The sequence below is a fragment of the Emydura macquarii genome, unplaced genomic scaffold (genome assembly GCF_026122565.2).
Source record: "Emydura macquarii macquarii isolate MOO-44397 ecotype Brisbane River unplaced genomic scaffold, CSIRO-AGI_Emac_v2 contig_2422, whole genome shotgun sequence".
In the NCBI taxonomy this organism is placed as follows: Eukaryota; Metazoa; Chordata; order Testudines; family Chelidae; genus Emydura; species Emydura macquarii.
This window is the reverse complement of record NW_027132559.1, coordinates 30,833,517-30,855,416: the sequence shown is the minus strand read 5'-3', so window position 1 is coordinate 30,855,416 and position 21,900 is coordinate 30,833,517. Positions and strand designations below refer to the sequence as shown.

The 21,900-nt window shown below is 38.1% G+C and overlaps 1 protein-coding gene across 7 annotated transcripts in view; it reads right to left on the bottom strand.

Annotated features, from left to right (window-relative positions):
- Nucleotides 1–21,900, bottom strand: part of SGCE (sarcoglycan epsilon) — a 61,975-nt gene that overhangs the window by 25,385 nt on the left and 14,690 nt on the right. For 2 of the 7 annotated variants that reach the window (XM_067562177.1, XM_067562178.1), the window contains exons 2-7: nucleotides 21,201–21,324; nucleotides 20,517–20,639; nucleotides 16,547–16,704; nucleotides 13,760–13,832; nucleotides 9,169–9,367; nucleotides 7,068–7,230 (exon numbers count right to left, since the gene is read on the bottom strand). In XM_067562177.1, coding sequence (XP_067418278.1) covers nucleotides 7,068–7,230; nucleotides 9,169–9,367; nucleotides 13,760–13,832; nucleotides 16,547–16,663 — 552 coding nt within the window. In that variant the 5' untranslated portion in view covers nucleotides 16,664–16,704; nucleotides 20,517–20,639; nucleotides 21,201–21,324. Of the gene's footprint in view, nucleotides 1–7,067; nucleotides 7,231–9,168; nucleotides 9,368–13,759; nucleotides 13,833–16,546; nucleotides 16,705–20,516; nucleotides 20,640–21,200; nucleotides 21,325–21,900 lie in introns of those variants that run through there. The other 5 variants (XM_067562173.1, XM_067562175.1, XM_067562179.1 and 2 more) reach the window with 4 other exon arrangements.

Below are 21,900 nucleotides of genomic sequence, written 5' to 3'. Positions count from 1 at the left end.
GGGGCTACATGGCTGCTTCCCTCAGGCACATCTAAACCATCATGGAAGGCTGAGACGGCAGACTGAGGCAAAGATGGTAAATCGCCTGAAAACAGTCAGTCAGCACAAAAGCTCTCAAACTCGTAAAGTCTATTCGGAGTGGGAAATTGACTTTTTGGTGTTTGGTATGAGACCCAGACAGTCAAGCAAGCACAGTGTAATGTCGATGTGGGAAAGAACTTCTTCTCTGGGCCTGCTCCACAGTAACGAGTCATCCAGGTATGAAAAGATGTGGAATCCTTTCTTCCTGAGGTATGCCATCCCCATGACTATGCATTTGGTAAAAACCTGTGAGGCAGAAGAGAGGCTGAAGGGAAGCACCATATATTGAAAATGGCCATCTGCTATGACAAATTGAAGAAATTTTCTGTGGCTCAGCAAAATCACCACAGGAAAGTAGATGTCCTGAAGGTCTAGAATAGCACACCTGTCATTCTGAGCAACATGGGGAGGATAATCAACAGAGCCAATAGAGAGTTAAGCTGCCTGAGTGCAGTGTGGAGGATGCTGCTGCTGTTGACCACTGTAGTGGTGCCTCTGCACTGCCAGTGTATACATCCCCAAGGACCATAGGGTAGCCCTAGAGTCCCTGAAGGAGTACAGAGCCTCATCTGCCTTGTCTGAATAAAACCACTCAGCCGTTGAAGGGCAAATCCTCTCTGGCCTGTTACACATAAGGAGCAATGCCTGAATTCTGCAGCCAGGATGCCCTTCTTATGGTCATCGCTGAGACTACCACTCTGGTCGAAGTATCCATGATATCCATTGTGGACTGCAATGAAGTCTTAGCTACCAAGCAGCCTTCAGTGATAAATGCCTGAAATTCCTCTGGCAACTGGTCCAGAAACTTAGACATAGCCATCCAGTTCACAAAGTCAGATTTGGACAGCAATACCTTCTGGTTAGCAATGCATATCTGTAAGGAAGAGAAGGTGTCAATCCAGGTCCATCCATTTAATCCTTATTCTTGGGAGCGGATTTAAATCTGCCCTACCAAGCTCTATCATTCACTGAAGTTACATCTAGGGAATTTGGGGCCGGATCTGAGTAAAAACCCTCATATGCCTGCACCAGAATGAAGTAGTATTTCTCTATGCGCTTCACGATAGGCAGTACCAAAGCCAGCATGCTCCAGAGAACCTTAACAGGCTGTAGAAGCACATCATTAACAGGGAGGGTGACTCTCCCAGGGGCAGACACTGCAGGATATCCAATAACTCATGGGCATTCTCCTGCAGGAACTCCGCTTGAATACCCAAGGAAGCAACCAAGCACTGCAGAAAGTCTTGGTACACTTGGAAATCCTTCGGTACCAAGAGAGAGGAAGAGCCAGGCTCAGCAGAATCGTCTGGGAATGAAGATGAAGAAGTCAACTGTGCCAGAGCTGGGATCCTGTTCCAGGACTGATGTACCTGGATAGGATAATTCTGGAGGTTCCATGACAGGAAAGTTCATCAGTGCCTGGGCCTGTGGCAGATTGATGGTCACCACCCAAGAGCTGCCCAGTGATCTGACCTTAGAACAAGATGAGGAGTGGAACCTCCGTGCCTGAGGAGTGTCCCATGGATGCCATGGAGGTCACTGATACAGGTAGATCATTGATGACCAGGGACCCCCTTCCTGACTGTGAAACAAGTGCCAATCCTAGTGGTGTTGGTTGTCGGTTGTGTAGTGCTTGTCAGTTGTTGGCTGCATGCGTGTGTCCCCCATGTATGTTCTGTCCCAGCTCTGCACAAGTAACCGAAATGGCACTCACAATCAAATGAATCAACACAACCATGGATCCGCTGAGCAATGAAGGCACCCAGCCAGGTTTATTGTAGTGAAGCACAATGAGAAGCAACCTATAGCTTACAAGTACACTTCAAATACGATTGCTCCTTTACAATGGAACAGCTCAATTAACAACGGGCCTCTCCATTATCTCGTTGGCTGGACAAAGTCGTTCCCTCTAATACCCTCTTTTATACACTGTTACAGACAAGTTTCGTTCTGCCCCTTTAACGCAGGTAGTTGCCACCTCTTGACGTATTCTTATACCACCCATTACCTTGCACTGGATGGTTCGGGCAAAACATCTCTATTTGTCATATTAAAAAGCATTTCTATTCATTATACTGTCATTTAAGGGGATCTGGTGTTATGATGTTCTGGTACCTTCTGTTTCTGATATGTATTTTTAGACTCATGTACTTAGTAATATTTTGGAAATACATGTGTTTGTAGTATCAGCTTTCTTCATGCCAGTTTCTGTGAAGTCATAAGTTCACAGCCTGACTCCTGCTAACTTGGCTTTATAACAGACTTGACCATTTTTTTAGCTCAGGCCTCATCCGTTATGCTAGGCCTCAGGCCTTATACCTGGCCTGTTATGCTAGGCCTTCTGTTTCAGGCTCTTACTTTGTACTATACCTGGAACCCATAGCATTCCATGAATGGCCCCTGCTGAGGGTCAGGCGATGGAAAGCAAGAATAGGAAGAGTCCAACCTGGATGCCGAGGAGTCCTGGACTTCAGGAGATAAAGGTGGAACTAGCCCTGGGAGTTAGAGAAACCAGTTTGACTCATCCATAGCCCAGAATGAAGAAGGAACTCATGCAGATGGTGGAAATGATAATGACGGCACCATGTATGTCTCCATCATTTTCAGTGCCAGAAATGGAGTCAAACCTGAAGTCAGCACTAGTAATGAGGTGAGAGATGATGCCAGAGTGGAGGGCAGTGAGTGCCACCATGGTAACACAGCACCATCGGCAGCACCAACAGCAGGGTTGCCAAAGAAATTCCTGGTGCCAAGGAATTCCTTTGTGCTCAGTCTGGCCCTGGTCCCACTTCCACTGACTGTGGAAGAAAAACATTGGGATGTAGTGCCGACAGACCCACAGGTTCAGCAGTCCACCCAGCTAACTGGACTACAAATGACATGGTCCTGGCGAAGTCCTGGACTAAGAAAGAGGTCAGGACAGAAAGATAGAGGACATCCATTGCTGCCTGATATGCTGCTGGCACGGAAACAGCCAGTGCTGGCATCACCATCATGAGCCTTAGTGCCGAAGCAGGGTGCATAGCCTGGACAAGCAGGTGCTGCTTTAGATGAAGATCCCTCACCATCTGAGTCCATTTCATGAATGATTTGCAAATCGAACACCACTCCTTAATATGGGCTTTGCCTAAGCACAGTAAGCACCATGTGTGGAATCGTTATTGGGAATCACTCCCCCACATGACAGACAATGTTTAAACCCTGGTTAAACTAAAGCTAACGAACACTAAATCTAGCTATCATTATACTAAGAGTACTAATTAGCTATATACAACTAGAAAAGTCACCAAAAATAGATTGTGAGGTTAAGAACCAAAGAAAACTTCAACTCTAACATGGGCAGTAAGAAAGAACTGAAAGGGGTTTGGGCGGTGCCACCTCATATAGCCAGAGGAAGGGGCTATGGTCAGGAGTTGCAAGTGCCACCCCTCTACCAGTACTGCTAGGCAAAATTCGTTGGCTCCGGTGCTCTGGGTATACACACACACACCTAAGTGGAATACATGGCTACATCTACTTGAAGAAGATCTGAATGCACATGGTACCAAGTTGTGATTGCCGTGATTTTTTTCCCTCTGAATGACACTGTATCATGAGATTCATATGTAGTTTATCTGCTGTCACTCCCAAGTTTTTCAACAGTTCATTGCTTTCCAGAGAGTTGCTTCCTTGCCCATCAGCAATTTTTATCTAAGATGCTTATATCCTGTTACCAGAAGTATAAATTTACTTTTATTATTGAATTCCATCTCATTGCATTCAATTCACTGTTCTAATCTTTCCATGCCATTTTGCAGTTTTGTACCATCATTCTCCTGCTACATGTCCAGTTTTGATATTGCTGGTATATTCGATGATCTCTCTAGATCATTAATGAAATCAAGTTGCATTGGTTTAAATGCTTGGCCTTCTGTGGTGACTTATTTGACGTTGTTCCTCGTTAAAAGTCTTGTAATTAATAAACACTTCCTGATACCGCAAATCAGCTCTTTAATTAATCCATTGAATGGTATGTTAGTATGTATCTAGTGTTTAAATAGGTTTTTATGTGGCACTATAATGAAATCCAAATACTGTATATGTTGTCAACATTCCCTTTGTACTCCAGAAGGTAATTAAATTTGTTTTGCACAACTTATAAATAAAATGGGAGTTTTTTTGTTAAATTCAGTCTTCATTTTAACAGTTTTTTTTAAAAGAAATTTTGACATGTATTTTGTCTTTTAATTGTGCTGACAAATAAAAATCAAAAGATGGTGAATGAGTTTTCTATTCACTTCTCTTGCTGCCAGCACTGACAAAACAGGGGAGTCAAGCAACATGTTACACCAGATGTGCTTTAAAGAAGAACTGCTGCTAGTAAATACTCTGCTGATGCAGGGCAAGGAGACTGAAAATGACTCCTTTATTTCCCTCAGGAACAGGATAGGTTTTCTTTTTCATAGATTTTCATGCCAGAAGGGACAATTGTGATAATCTAGTCTGACTTTCTGCATAAGACAGGACACAGAACTTCACCAAGTAATTTCTGCACCACGCACATCTTTAGAACACAATTCTTCTTTGGAAATAATGGGAAGCTCATCATTTTCTCTCCTCAGCAAGAGAGACTCTCAGAAGCCTTGCTATGCTCTTGCAAGGTCCCAGATGCAGAAGAATTTGGTGTTTTCAGTTTAATTTGAATAAGTTAAATTCGCTGCTGGAGCAGTTTCACAGATTATAATTGACTGAAACCCAAAAAACTTATTTATCGTTACATTAAAAAAACCACCTCAACAACAGTTAAAAGAACATTATTCAGGTTGTAAAGTCAAGCACTTGAAAGTTAGAAAATACTAGGTTAATGGCTTCCTGTGCAATTTTAATTCTGCCTATTTGTGCAGCCAATCTGTTCGTTCTGTGAAGTAAAGGTCAAATGGAAAAAATAGCAAGTGAGCATTTAAATAAAGACTTTATCATAATACACAAACACCTCATTTGAGCGCTTGACTTTGCAATCTAAATTTTTTTTTTAGAATGAGTTTATCTTAATATAATTTCCTAGGTTTCTTTTTTAAAAGGAAAAAGCAAAATACAAATTCTATTACAAGCAACTGTAACAACCCCTCCCCCTCATGCATCTTCATCAGGGTTTGAACGCTGAATCTCCAGCACTGAGCCACAGGATTAATGACATTAGTTGATGGCAGAACAACACTTTTTTGGGGGGAGAAGAAAATGTACTGGCACCATGAGCTGGGTCTGGAAGAGAACAGGAAGCCCAACTTTCTCTCAAACTTTTGGGAATTCCTGTCCCATGCAGAGCTCCCAAGGGAGGGGAGGGGGGGAGGAGGGTAAGAGGTATGTGCTCAGTGCGTAAGGTGTGTGCTCAGACGGAGGGAAGTCTGAATCAGTTTCCCCTTTCACCCAACTTGCTGCTATGGAAGCTGCTCCAGCAGCTACCAGATGTTCCCAGTACACTGTTTGATGGCAGTGGTGCTGGAAGCAGCACTGGCCTTAGAAAGTTCATGTTCAGATACTATTGCGGCAGGTTGCCAAAAAATTCCTGACCAGTGCAAGCAAAAGAAGGGAATGAGTTATTTTACTGTCAAACTTTCAAATCTGAACAAAATGTCGTGAAGCAAACAAAAGGCACATTTCTAGCCCCATGACTTTGTCTTTGCTGAATTTCAAAGGACTGCTGCAAACAATGGAGGTGTCAGACCTTCCTAAAAAACATGTGCAAGACACTTTCCATTATAAAGTGTTGTAAGACTCAGGCCCACTGTTGGTGCACTATTCTGTGTCAGCAACTCTTGTCAGGTCTGAACTGGTCTGTTATTACACACCTTCATACTGACATCCATAGTTTATACTCATTTGTTTAGCAATAGACACCAGAAACAGTGGATATTTTGTGGATCTTCCTTTTGCAATAATTGTCATTTTTACAGTTTTTAGGAAACTTTCCTGATTCAAGATTTATTGAAAGCGGGATCTGATCTACTGGACTGCACATGGAACAGGAAATTAGCTGTGTTTACGTTTTAAAATCCCCATTCTGATACTCTCTCCATTTTTGATACTGGGTAAGACATTTCACCTCTCTTCTTCAGTTTCTTCATTTGTGAATTGGGGATAATGCTTATTAACATACCTCTGAGGAGTATGTAAAGATAAATTAATATTTGTAAATGCAGTGAAGATAAGAAAGGCTATGTGTTTTAAGTATTACCAGGCGCTTCAGCTTACTCTCTAGCTCTTAAAATTTCTGTTACATCTCAACTGGCCCTACTGAGATATTGGTTTTATTTAACATTCCTTCACCATCTTCAATACTGTTTGCATTACTTTCTTCCCATTCCAAATTTTTTTTGCTTTTTGTTTAAAAGCGAGCAAAACTAGCTATTTTAAAAATTCAGCCTTTATCAGAATTATTCTCCTTTCTTGCTGAACAGCTGTCCTATTTTTTCCTTAATATTTCTCCTTTTATTTGATCAACCTCAGGAAAATTTTCCAGTTTCATTTGACTCTAGTAGTTAACAATCTCATTTTTTACCTCTTATTTAATGTGGGATTTTTTTGTGTTATGTTCAGAAGAAGTTTTTAACGATTTATAAACATTGCTAAATTACTCAACTCAGTATGTCTGTAACCAGTGATTTTTTTTTTTTCGGTTAATGAGTAGACCTACATATATCAGTGCAATGAATTAATTAACCAGATATTCATTTCTGGGTTCAAATCCTACCTAAGTCACCGCAAAGGAAATGAATTTGGTGATTGTAGTCTTGCCCACACTATAATACACTTCCAGCCACATTGCAAAATCCCTCCACATTCTAGCAGTCGCTTCTAAAGTAAGAGTTATGCCTGATCAGTCACAAGTGAGGTGCGTTTGGCAGAGCTTTGTGGTAAGGCTTGCAAAATATTTGGCCACACTATGACCGGCTCTAAGTAGCGCATTTACAATACATCACTTCTTATGTAATCACAAAGCAACTCACCAAAGAAATTTTACACCAGTCAATACTGAACTGAGTACGAAATTTTTTATCACATGTTATTACAGGTTCCATTTCTTGGCTGCATCTCAGCTGATTTTGGGGGTTTTCCACTTCTCGTAAGCATGAAGAGAATGGAACATCTGCACCAACCATAACATAGACACTGAAGAAAAAGATGTGTGACAGAGTATCACCGGGATATCCATTAATAAATAAATATCTAATTAACACAGTCTAGTCCTCTGCATTCCAATGATCACCATCGTTCATTTCTAAAATAGGTAGTTGTGTTTTAAAGTCTATGACATCACTTTTTCCAATGTAAGCACAATGAACTGGGACCAAACTATTTTTCTTGCTACTTGTTACATCTTACTACTGCTTGAGTGCACAATGCACTGTGTGATTATGACTAGAAGTAGTCAGTTTTCCTAAAAAAATTATGAAACTCAAAGTTTAGGAGTTTGAGGTAAAAACAGCAATAAATCATTGATAGAGTACTTTAGGAAGTTCTGTTAAAATAGCTCCATTTCATATTAGAGACAATTTCCTGTTTTGCTCAGCCTGGCAATTTGAAATTTCACAGATATAAGCACTTCTTCCCATGCATAAATTCTGAAATGTATTTGAAAATGCTTTAAATTAGAACTGCCCTTTCTTAATCTATTGTTGATGCCAACCTGCCAAAACCTCCAGCTTCCCTCAACAAATTCCACAATACAGCTATGCACTGTCAATACAAAATTTTGCAACATATTGAAAATAGAATGTGGGACAAAATAAATTTATTTTAGTGTCAAGGAAAATAAAAGAAGGGTTACCGTACAGATAGTATTATTCATTTTCATACTTAATCTATTGAAAATCTCAATTTGAATGTAAATGAAATCGCTACAGAATATAATCTGCTGCATCAGAAAGCCACAGAATTCAGGGACTTTGAAGCAGAATTTAGATCCAGTTTGTCATAGAGTACACAGAGCACAGTCTGAGCAATGCTCAAAAACACCACGATGAAACTCTTTGTAGCATCTTATGTACTTTGGTGTGCCTAACACTGGATGAGGAAGCTGCTTATCTCTTTAGCTCATGTGTTTAAAAATTCCAGGAGTTACTTTACTAGTCAGCATGTATCATAGTAATACATAAATAATCCACTTTAAAACACTGCTCAATGAACAAACTTCACTGATACCTTACGTGGCAGATTCTCTTTAGCTCCTGTTCAGTTGTAGTGACAGACTTCAAGAAGTCTCTCAATCAAAAAACAGAAAAAAAGGAAAATTTTGCTCAAGGTATATTTCTCTTGTAAATTCTTATCTATATAATAAAAAAAATCTTTCCTAAAACTTTTAAAGCAAGAATATGAACCCCTTCCTAAACAATATTAATCAGTGAACTCTAAACTTAAGAGTTCTTGTATTGGAAGAGGTAGCTTTAAGAGTGCCTATGATGTTTGAGACAGAATGCAGCTGATCTAATTTTCAGTTTTGTGAGGTCTATGTTGTAGAACTTCAGAGTCATGAATCAAAATTAGGCTCTGCAGTTACTGGGGCTATGTCTTCACTGACAGCAGCAAATTTGACGAGAACGCAGTTCCCATCAGTGCAGTGCAGTGAAGATGGCGCACAGAACAGAAGCAGAGAAGTCGACGGGAGTTCCACAAGTTTTTTGTGTAGCTTGCGTAACTCCGGTTGACTGCTGCCGAATCTCTGAGGTAAGTGAAGACAAGCGCTGTGACATAAGACTGGAATTGTAGTTCAAGAGAGTTTTATATCCTTTCACTTGTTTTGTAAGCAGGGAAAACAGTGAATGTTTCTTTGATTGTAAATTCCCTGGGGCAGGGACTGCATCTTTGTTTATACAGCACTTAACACAAAAAGACCTTGATTCCCCCTCCCCCCTCCCCACACACACTCCCATCTGGTGCCTCTGGGCACCAATGTACTTTTAATATTTAATAACGATTTCCAAAAGTTAATTCTTTTAAAAATAGCTTCAAAAAAGTCTTGAATGCCTGAAAAGAACATTAAACAATTCACTGATACTTATTTTGAATGCTAAAGACATAAATAGATTAGGTATATATGCATGTGCTTACCCCTCTTTCATATCATTAATAGGAAGTGGAACTCTGCCTCCCCTGTCTAGAGCTGAAGTGATGTTTATGGCATTCAAACGCTCTGGTTGCCACACATTTTTCACTGCTCCAAGAAAATCTCCAAGAACCTCGCTTGCTAACATTTCTTCTACATTCATGTTCTTTATGAAGAACTCCGCTTGATAAGGTAAAGGAAAATCTAGTTGTGAAGGGAAAGTGTTATGTCTTTATTAAAGATAGTTACAAAACATCTAAAATACTGGTCGAGTACTGCAATACTGACTTATTAAAGAAGACTGAGGAGACACCTTCCTAAAATCATTTTATGAAATCAAGTTATATCTGAATCTGATCTGGCCACTCTTGTTTAATTATCAAACTATATTTATTTATAATAGCACCAGCTATTTTTTAAAGCAGAAGCTTTCAAGCTTTGCCCTACTGATGGAGCTGCTGTACTGGCAACTTGCAAATAACCTGCGTGCAGATCCTCAGCTGATATAAATTGTTATAGCGCTGTGACAATTTACATTAGCTCAGGATCTGCCCCCTGAAGACAACACTTAATTAGCATTAAATGAAGAAAATTGCAGCTACCCTACTCCTGAGCACAGAGGAGTGGCCTGCAATGTTTCATATACTGACCTAAGTGGCACAGGATGACTCATTCAAGATGAAATATTGTAGGCTAGAACCTGTAAACGCAATAGGCCACAACTCCACGTTGAAACTGAAGGTGAAGACAGACTATATTGTAGGTCTCACTTTAGTTTCCTCCTGTCTAAATCAGGGGTGTCAAACTCATTTGCTATGGCAGGCCAGATTTGAATTAGATGTACTTCAAGTGGGCCATACATACTATAAATCGAAATACTAGGCACAACCATTTGTATGTAGTATTATATTTTATTTGCTAGATATCAGTGATATAAAAACTGCAGTAAATTCACTTCTACAACTACTACTATTTTACGATTAAAAGAATCGATCAATGATTAAGAATGATAGTACTGCACAATGCCCCAAGACCACACTGTCCCTCAACCGCCTTTTGGAGCACTGTGTCTCGTGCACACAGTGCTCCACGTGCTGCCGCCAGAGTACACAGATCTCGTTGCAGCGCATGACGCTGTAAGATCTTACAGCGTTGTACCCTCTGGCGGCAGCGCACACTGTCGCGAGATCTCATGGCATTGTACCCTCTGGAGGCAGCACGCAATGCCACCAGAGAGTACAACGCCGCGAGATGCCGCGGCAGCGCATGTTGCCGCCAGGGCCCAGACCAAAAAGATTGGCAGGCCATATCCAGCCCACGGGCCGGATGGTTGACATCTCTGGTCTAAGTAATCAGTAAGTTCAAAATAAATAAACTATCCTCACCCACAATTAGAATTGTCTGCTAAATTTTAAGGAAAGATGGGCAAATAACTGATTTTTCAGTTGGATGGCAGTTCTGAAATATATATTTAAAAAAATCAGTTTGGTCAAACCGAATCTGAATTTTTTCTTAATTTTCAGTTAATTGAGAAATTCCATTTCAGATCTTGTTTGAGATAAGGCATTCAAACGTCTGTCTCACACATCCCATGTGAGAGCCCTAACCACTAAACTAAATATTATAAGAAGAAAGCAGCAGCAGCATTACCACCACAACTTCACCTCCTTTCTCTAGCCATTTTGTGAATGGTTGAAATTATTAGTGTCAATTCATGAATAGATTCAAATTGACCAAAACAGATTTCTCACTGAATCATTATTTGTCTGAAAAAGTTTGCCCAGCTCTAATTTTAAGACAAATCAGTAGTGTTGGTATTTTTAAGTTGACTTACATTGTTTTCAGTTTTGAACTGTGACTTGTTTGCAACTTGGTTAACCTGAAATATCTACTTTTTTAAACAAAGTTACCACACAACATTGTCTGCTGCACCCAAGTGCTGCAGTTTTATGTGCAACTGTTTTTGTGGTATTGTGCATTTGCACTTTGTGTGCACACATAAATTCATTATGCACATCTCAGTTTTTTTCCCCATAGATATTCTAAAAGCACGTAGAGGTGGCCAAGAGCAGTGGTCAGAACTCTGATAAAATAAGAACCCTTCTTTCCAGTAATAAAGAAAAAGCAGAGGAATTTTCATTTTTACAGGTCTCATTAACTCAAATTACATGTACTTACGTCGTTTACTTATTTTACAGACTACTTAATATTTTACTTACACTGTTATGTACTGCAATGTGGTTACAAACTATTGAAGAACACAGGTTTTCCTATATGAACATCAATATGCTTCTTTCTTAAATCCTTTCCACTCGTCTTGGAGATGCTATTTGATTTTTTCACTTGGTTTATTTATTTGGTTTTGCACTAGCTCTTAAATTTAGTAAAACAGGACTTTCACAATCTTTCATGTTAAAACAGATGTTATTAGTTAAGTATGATAGGGTTTATTACACAAATTAACATAGTAATATTATGAAGATGAAGGGTGTGTTCACACTGGAGAAAATTGTGTCCAGTTTTCTTTCATCTTTAATCACCAATGAAGTCATAATCTGAGGCTTTATGACATGTGTCTATTACTATGGAAGTGACTGTCACACTTAGGTATTGACCTCTATGTTGTGGGAATTTAGCAATAAAATAAGTGGTAAATTCAAGAGGCGTATTAAAGCTAAAAGCCTGTGTGTTGCTTTTAAAATCTAGGGAATGAAGGCTCAGTATTGCAGGGCCCTGAGCATTCTGACTCTGATTCAGCAATGCACTTAAGCACATGCCTAAAGTTAAGCATATGAGCAGTTACACTACTGTTAATAAAACTAACCATGTGCATAAAGTTATGTGCTTAAATGCATTGCTGGATTGAGGACAAAATGCTCAGCAGACTACACTGTTGGTCTCTAAATGACAATTTGAAAAGGGGAAAAAAAAAGAGAAAAGGAAAAAAAAAAGCCACTATTGCTTGTTGGAACCCATATTTTTTTTCTGATAATTGGACATATTTTCTACTCAATATAAGGGTATGTCTACACTGCCAGCTACATGGTGATCGATTCAGCAGGATCAATTGAGCGCGTAATGTGGACCCGCTCAATCGATCCCAGATGCGCTCTGCAGCTGACACTGGTAATCCACCTCCCCGAAAGGAGTAAAGCTGCATTGACAGGAGGACGTCTCCCATCAATGCAGTGCTCTGGAGATGCTGCGCTATGTAAATGTGGGTACGTCAATGGAAGATATGATTATGTAACTAGCATATCTCCCATCGACCGCTGGCGGAAGTGTAGAGCAGGCCTAAGTATTAGACTGCTAGTGAAAAGAATAGGAATTCTGTATATGGAGTAGGAGAGAACATATCCAATGTGTTTACATAATAACTAAAAGAATGTAGAGAAGCTGCTCCCAGAAAAAGCAGCATTAAATAAGGATTTTATTTGCAGTGAGTGTTGAAGAGAGTATGTAACCAGAAAAGTAATTAACAGGGCTGTGGAAGAGAAAGCAGCATCTTCCCTTATCTTAAAACATTCTGTTATGTGCTTCTCCTATGACAATCTCTTTTTGTGTATGACACTTGTTTTGCCAATCCATTGAATACCAAATCAATGCAAATTAATCTCTTTACCACTTAATACTCCTTTTTTTAAAAAAACCTGCACTACCATTTCTGCTGAATGTGGCCCACTGAACCAGATTCTGTTCTTGTTAACACCACTGCAGGTCTGAAGCAGACTTGAGAGCTGCTCAAGATTTTCACCAATATAAATGAGATTAGAATTTAGCTCATTCTATTTATTTGGAGAATTTTTTTCAATGACAGTTGATCTCAGACATAGAAAGACAGATAGATCATGCAAATGGTTGTTTTGCAAGGCAATCTGAATTTTGAAGTCACTCCTTGTCTAAAGCGTTTGATATTATGAGATTCATTGTCTTTCATAAAGATATTAAAAAAAACATATCGGGCATCCCTGCCTCCATTTCAAAATCCAAGATCTACTATTGCTGGTGAGAAAATTATGCAACTTAATTTACCTCAATGGAGAAGTACCTGATTATGTCACAGCTTAATCTGACCCAGTGTCCCTAACTTTGTAAAAAGTTTTACTGTCTATTCTTTAAAAGTCTAATCCCCCAGATAGATAGATCTTTCATTACCCAACAGAGATGCAAAATAATGCTGACATCCTTGCATGTTTCTTTGTCCTTTAAAGACTTGATGCACTTCTCAAAGACAGCTGTCATTACAACTGGTTTCAAAACAAATAATTTGCAGAAGAAGCCATAAATCCCTTGTACATGGCCTAGGTGTGGAAAATATACAGTTTGGTGCAATCTGGTTCCAAAAGTAAAAAAGTCGGCTCTTCAGAAGGATTTTTAAGAGCCAGGGATAAATCAGCCCTGGTAAAGATGGTATAGCAAAAAATAACAAACGGGATGAATCAGAACAGGGAAGTTTCCCTTACCTCCTCCCCACCATTCATGCTTTTAGTTGGAACACTGCTTAAAGTTTGACAATATTTTATCAAATCTTAAAAATCATGCAATCTTAAGAATTTATCACTTGTACAATCTAAAGTGCTATAATTCTGTACATACCTTCTGCTGACATTATATTAATGATCAAATTATGTCTTGCAGTCTCAAAGGTGCGCCTGTTATAAGCAGTGATCTAGAATGAAAAGAGATGACACTAAAATGGTAGTACAAATATGAAAAAAAATTAATGAATTCGGCACAGAAAAGTATTTTTCTTAATTTAAAAATATTCACTAGTATGCAATCATTTTTATTTTTGAATACTAGAAAAATAACTTCTGTGGACCATAAATATAGAAACATGAAAGATAAAATGGATGAGCAGGCCTACTGGCTTTGATGGAGCACTATATTAAATAAAGACAGCTTATTGGGATTTTCACACTGGTTTATCTAGTTATTTATACTGCACTCATATTCTTAGATACTGCATGGATAACATATTTACATACAAGTGGATAGTCTACCCTAGGCCTGTATTCTTTCCTCTCTCAGCTCTATTTCAGGAACAAGAGGGAACAGTTTCTGGTTTTTTTCTTTGTGTTTTTCTTCTTTTATTGACCTAAGTATGATAAAGCCAGAAAATAGAGATGGGTTTTGTGTTTTGTCCTGAAGGCTGTAAGGTTTCTGTACATTCCTAGCTCCTGGTGGAACTAACCTAACTAGTGATATTTGTAGGAAAAAGTCACTATAAGGTCTTTGGGATGGACCATCTTTTAGTTTTATATTTGTACAGTGCCTAGCACAATGAGACCTTGATCCATGACTGAGTTTCTAGGCACTATGTAATACAGATAGTAAGCATTCCAGAGTCCTTGTCTTTAGGTGGTTTGAAAGCTACTAGGAGATGCAGAGTATATGCTCCTGATTTTTGGAAAAATACATCTCTGATATAAATTATATACAAGTATGCAGAAAGGTACTTTTTAAATGTATGTAGGATCTGTGGTATTCATCTGATGACCAAACGTAGTCCCCAGTAATTATTCTATGACTGTGTTGAGAAGCTATACCATGAGTGATTTCATAAAAATTTTGGAATATGGTCTGGTATCAGAATAATTTACTTTTCCCTCTCCTTTCTTCCCCTCCCCATCCCCCAATTACCCAAAAAGTACAGATGTCTCATAACACAAACAGAAATAGATGGATTCTGCCCAAAAGAGCTTACAATTGAGCTTGGAATGATTCAACAAAGGGAGGTAATAAAATATCAGAAGGTGGAGGGCAGGACAGTGGTTACGTGAATGAAATTATGCAGTCTCTCAGGAAAGGGTAGGCATAGAACAATGAAGCACATTAGTTCAGAATAAATCAACAAATGACTAACTCGCTTTTCGAAGGCTTCATAGTAAAAGTGGGTCTTGAAAGGGATTGGAATGAGAAGAGGACAGTGGTTTGGCATATCAGTTACAGGAGAATTTATGTAAGTGAAAAGAATAAAGCTTAAACTTGTAAAAATAATGTACCCTCTATAAAACAAATGTTAATAAAAATCAATAGAAAATTAATTTCTATTATGAGACCTTTTTAAACAAAAAATTAATTTTTACTAGAAAATTAAACTTGCTGAAAAACTAACAATAACTGAAGTATTAATATTTAGAGTGGCATTCTTTCCTAAACTGATTAAATCCAAAAGATAGATAAAATTGCTTATTACAGCTATATCACAAACTATATATTTAAAACTCTTATAAAAGATGCAGAAAACTGTTCACCTATTTACTAGGGAGTGAATCAAATAAAACAAAATCAACCTTCTGTAACAAGTAACATATCTTAAACCTAAGTCATATACAATATTCAGCATTGTGCTCAATGAAATAAAATATATATGTATCACATCAAAATGTAGGTCCCAATCATGCATTGGGATCACTAATGTATTTTCCATGTTCCATGTGGAATCTTCAGTCCATATCGGGATTTGCAAATGCATCTTTGCAAATATCCTTGTACTTGTACAAAGCCTTCAGTGGGACTCTATATAGCAGCAAGGATCCATGCTAATGGATCCTGATGTAGGTTTGGAAACTTAAACAGTACACCTTTTAAACAAGAACAATATTTTAAATAGTTTCTTTAAGCAATCTGATCCTGCAGACTGTTCTGCACATGGTTAATGTTTGTTATGCATGTGATTAGTGACACTGGCATCAATAGAACTAATCATGTACATAAAATTAACCTCGTGCAGAACTGTCTGTAGGATCAGAACCTAGTCTGGTGTTCACAGTTTTGTATTTGGAAAAGAACAAGTTAATAAAATCTAGAGAAACAATTAATCAAGGTTTATCATAACTGTATAGCTGTCCAAGCAACTTAGTGAAACTGCCTAGTTAATTTAGCAATATTTTTCATAATGTTGTGAGCTGCAGAGTTAAACTATTGACTCCCTAATCTCTGGTATGGGACCAAAAGCATGAGAGAGAATCATACAGCTTTTGTCTTTCAACTACTGTTCACTGTATAATTAGTACTTTTAAAATTTTAGAATCACATTCATATTAGTGACATAGATACAACAAATAGTGATTTTTGTCAGCATTATTAATTAGGAGATTAGAATAGGAAAATGATTTGGTGTTAGTTACAAAAGTAAACATGAATAATTTATCCCCAAGTGATAAAAAGTAAACCAATGAACAGATTTTTCATTTAACAATTATTTGTTTGCACTGAAGGAAAGAAAAGGGGTCTATTTCTATGGAAGGGGAGTACAAAGTTCAATATTTAGACACTCTTCATTTAATTGTTTAGGAAGTTATTTTGCACACTATTTTATATTAAATTATAAAGATTTAAAAATGAAATAAAACTTTCTGACGGTTTTAAAAGAAATACCTCAATGATGGTTGGTTTTCCCACATTTTCTATAGTTGGTGAGCCATACAGCACTCCATCACTGTATGGTGTCCTCTGAATGTAACGTAGCCATCCAGGTCTGTCAGGGTAACCCATTAAGTTGGTGTTAAATGTTATAGGATCATTACTTATCTCACCTAGATAAGACACATAATATTAGAATATTTTCAAAATATGAGCTTTATGCACCTTGTTTCTGAAGTTTCCATTAAATAATTTTACTTTTGAGTTCAGTTTTGTCATATAAACATAATTACTATAATGTTTTGTAATACATCATTGCCGTTCCATGGGGAAATAATAAAATTGCTAACCTGTAATTTCTTATTATCAGAAAAGAGCAGTTTGAGAGAGCCACACTCCTGTGTCCATGCTCCAGCATGTGTAATTGGCAAGAATCCCATATTTGAAATGTATAGCCAACAGCAGAGTGGAATGTGCTTGTACTTTCTTAGAGCCCCGGTGATCCCTTGTGCTTCCTCTCATCAGTTGCTAGGTCCTGGCTGCACAGTGGCTTGAGTTTCTTAGAACACCATAGCATCCAGCTTCCCTACCAACAGAAGCAAAAGGATCCAAAGCCCAGTATTTCATTTCCAAGCAACAAAAATGTTCAAGTTTTTAAAGGATCTAGATACCATATCTAACTCTAAGGACCTTACTGTAAGAGGGAGACGATGGGTTTTTTTCTCATACCTTAACATGTGTGGTCATATCAAGACACACAGGTCCTCAACACTGACCACTGGGCAACAGATTTGCTTCCAAAGTTACCCCTAGATGAGAAGATCGGAAAAAGACCTAATAGGAAATGCAATCCTGACAAACACTACCAACAAGTTTATGCCATAGGACAGGAAGAGGGAAAGGATTTTATTTGAAATAATTTGTGATTGCCTAAAAGACAGGAGGACTACAAGATTTCTCTGAGACAATTTTAACTGGTAAAATAACACTTAAATATGGTGTGTGGGCCTTTTAAGGAGAGGCTCTTCACTGAGCACTGTCCTGCTCCTGATTTCAGCACAGACCCAAGGAATGTTGTGATCTGTAGTTCCCAAAGCTGATGAAAGTTTCAGACTCCAGGCAAGGTATGCTGGGAAGGGGGTAAATAAGCAGCTCCTTTTCTTCACAGCAGGGAGATGCAGATAATGAGTAGGAGCTGTGGACAGGAAATGTCTTGGAAGGACCCTGGACAGTAGCCATAGGAAGTACCATATAGAGAACTTGATGGCTGGAGAAGAAGTGCCTGAAGAGGAAGCTCAATATTTAAGACTGTTTTATTAAGTGATGTTGGAAAGGGCAAAGAACAAGTGGAAGCAGAGGAAGGAAGAGGTCTTGAAGAAGGGAACATGGAGATTTTGGGTGTGAACCAGGCTCTTGTTTCCTTTTCAGCCCAAGGGTACAGCTGCCAGCAAAGGGCAGGAAGAATTTCCTATTCACTTCCCTACATAAAGAAAGTGAGACTTTGCACAGACATTCAGGAAGAGACTTTGTAACCTAGAATAAGAAACACCAGAAAAGAGATTGCACAAACTCCCAGGAAGAGAGACCCAGGAAGCAACAGTGGGAGACGGAACACAGAAAGTGTATGATTTTGAACTTCTGTTTATTTGGACTTTCATAATCCAGATGATGGATGGTCTTCATTTTAGCTGGAGCATAAAACACAAACCAAGTCCAAAAATCACCGAAACCTCCGGGGATGGGGGAAACTGAGGAAACAACTATGATACTACAGCATCAAGATATCAATCAACCATGTTACCATGGCAACACAGAAAGCCCTCCCAACATCACTTCTCTGGGAATAATCTCACCAAGGAGTTACAGTCACTAGAGTTCATAATAAATTACCCAATTTCACAGTTTGTTCCCCAAAGTCAATTTGAATACATAGTCTGAGTGTGGCTTGTTTCAAAGTCCTTCTCCAGGAAAGGCTCTATGATGCTAAGGATCTGGCAGAGCAAATTTGTTATAAACAATATTTTTAAACAAGGACTATACTACAAGCATTGGGCTTTATGACTAATATGGTATTCAGGATGCCCATAACACACTACAAGCAGGGCAATTTCAGTGGATCCTGAGGTCAGTTGTGCAAGTCAGAGGCTATGTCTACACTACAGAAATTTGTCAACATAAGATATTGAATTTCAGACACTGCTATGGTGGCTGATGTCCACATTGCTATCCTTGGGTCGGTGGAGTGCATCCTCACCAGGACCACTGCCACCGACCTAAGGGGCAGTGTGGTGGGAGCTGAAAGAGGCTCCCCCAATTCCACCTTCCCCCCCAGCTTGCCCAGTCCCAGCTTGCAGCCGGGAGCTCGGAGGCAGCCGCCCACGCCCCAGCTACCAGTGGAGCTGCAGCCACCCACACCAGGGCTGCCAGCTTGCTGCAGCTGCTCGCACCAGGGGTCACAGCCAGGAGGCAGCTGCCCATGGCTTGCCCACCCCTCCCCCCCAACTTGTCAATTTCACTGCTCTTGTCCCCCCCATCCCTCCACCACTCTAAGGGGACACAAAGTCCACAGTGACTCTGTGTCGCCCTACCTCTGCCGACAAAAGCCCAACACCTTTTGTCAAGGTGGTTTTATTTTGTCGACAAAAGTTTTGTCAACAAAAGGGTGGTTGCAGTGTGTACACCAGGATTGTTTTGTCGACAAAACTCTCGTATAGACCAGGTCAGAGATTCATACTGCATCTGAGTAACATTTCTCAGAGATGGAATGAGGTAGCAGTGTTCTAAAGACAATCTGCAATTAGAAAAGGATTTTCAAATTCCTTCCATCTACATCCCAAAGTTGTTATCTTAGGAGGGGACAAACTGGGCCTGAGAGAGACACATTTCACCCTATTATTGGCTGAAAGACAAATTCTGTAGCTCCAGCAGTCACCCACATGGAGCACAAACCAAGAGTAAGGATCTGTCAAGACATCCACCTTTAGAGAAGACAACTAAAGAAAATAAAAACAAATTAAGTTATTTTTGCTCTTGAGAATATTTTAAACATATGACATTAAAAGAAACATTTTTCCCCAATGTCATTTCAAGGGGCCATCTACCAAAATTAAAATTAAAAAGCTTATCAATGAAGTAGAACTTTTCAATTTTATTTGTATTTGCTTCTAGAAAGCTAAATACTTTATAAGCAAAGTGGGACAAAAAGTCCTTTAAATTCAGAAAGTTTTTGAGATGAGTTCAAACCTGTTTTCTATCTTGCTAATGATCTTCCTTTGATTTTACTTCATGGATGTAAGTCAAAATACTCTACTTATGAAAATATAGCTCTTTCTATGTATTTCATATGATTTACAATTTTAAAAAGTAATTGCATATAGAAACAAAACAGGACTGAAAACAAAGCAGCTTTTGTTTTCTTTGATAGAAAATAATCATCACTGCTCTATGCTAAAGAAATGTAAATGTTAATGTTATTTGTGTATTTAAACGTATTTTATTAAATGTATAAGATGCTCTGACACAAATTGTTAATATCACCATTTATTTTGTGAGAAATTGAAATGATCTCAAATAGGGGCATTTTTTTTTTTTTTTTTTTTTTAACAAAAAGCACCATATGACTCAATCTTTTTAAAATTAAGATTGTAAATCTACAACTGTAATGGGATATAAAGAAAAGTGCCAGATTCTAATCTGAGATTCAAACATGCATTACTGAACATTTCAAAATCCATATCTGGGTTTCTCAAGATGTACAGTAACGAATAGTTCTCATCTCACACTAGTTCATAAACCTTAAGATTTAAAGCCACTTGAAATTATCCACTTACTTTACCTGTACAGAAGATTAAAACAAAGTTTAAAATGTTGCAGTGATCTATGTGAAATACTGTATCACAAAGTATTCTAGATACATTTGAAATCTTAAATTTAAAAGTAAAAATGATATTTTTCTATAATGTGAAAGATCTAAAGCATCCCATACCAGGCTTTGGATAAGGAGGAAACTCCCCCTTAAAGTACTCTCTCTCCAAAACATGAACAAAAAGAACTCCAGCAGAAGGGTATACATTCCGATCAGAGTGCACCTTAGAGAGAATCGTGTACACTGAAAAGCAGAAGGAAAGATAAGAGACAGAAAAGCAAAAAGTGAGACATGCTCTAGACAATATAGCATGCATTACTATGGAAATTTTCATTTCTAGGGAAAGGAAAGCAACAAGCATTAGATACCTGTTAATAAGTTTTTAAAAGGTTGTGTGGGTTTAAGAACACAATGCAAAACAAATCCTCTCTTTGCCCATTATGTATCCTACAAGTCCTGTCCAAGATTCCAGTAAACAAAATTAGACAGTTTTTAATATTTCAAATGCTAATCAGGTACTTACTTTTATAATAATAATAATAATAATAATAATAGATAATGAAGAAGCCAATGAGTATTTTTGGAAACTTGTTTATTTATGATATTCCATATATCAATAAAAACACATGAGTGATATAATCAAATTTTCCCTGTATTTTTAATTAATAATAAAATATAAGAAACAGAAGGAATAAAGTAGCCTTTACTGGTTTAATAATTTGTTTGTAAAGTAAATACAAATATTTAATCAAATATATCCTGATGAAGGCTGTTTGTATGCAAGCAAGAACTTCATTATTATACCTTATTGTAATTTTTCCTTGTTCTTTGTTATTCTGTATTTGTACACTATCAATAGCCTCAGAACATAGGGTAATATTCTTCCACTGTTCTGCATGCAAGACTCCCACGGACATCTATGGTAGTTCTGTGCACAAATTGAGGGTAGAATGAATTATATTAATCACACCACACCAAGGATAAAATAAAGATTTCGTAATTCCTCAGTGGCATTTTTAAAAATATTAAATATTTGCTAAGAAAAGTGTGCTTCTGTCTTCTGATTACATCTCATGTTCTAAAAAGACATATTACTATCAAAAGATACAGTTATCCTTGAAGACATATCATACATAATGTGAATTTAAAGTTCCTTCTGTTGCTCAAGGGAAACTTCAGAAGCTAAATTTTAAAGGAGCCTCCGTCCAGCCTCCCCTTTTGCACCTACAACTTTTCAGGTACAGCAAACCAGTATTCAGATAAAAATATTGACATACCATCATTTTTATTTGCAGTTATTTGCAGGTTCAAAATGGGAGGCCAATTTTAAAATCAGGCCCTATCTATATATGTGATATTGTTTAGTTTTAGATATGGCACTAATCTACACAATAACATTATACATACCTCATCGTCCTATAAGTGAACAGATTCACATTCTATCAAACTAGAATTTTACAAGTTTATACATACCAGGAGCATTCACAATAAATGTAAAAGGGGA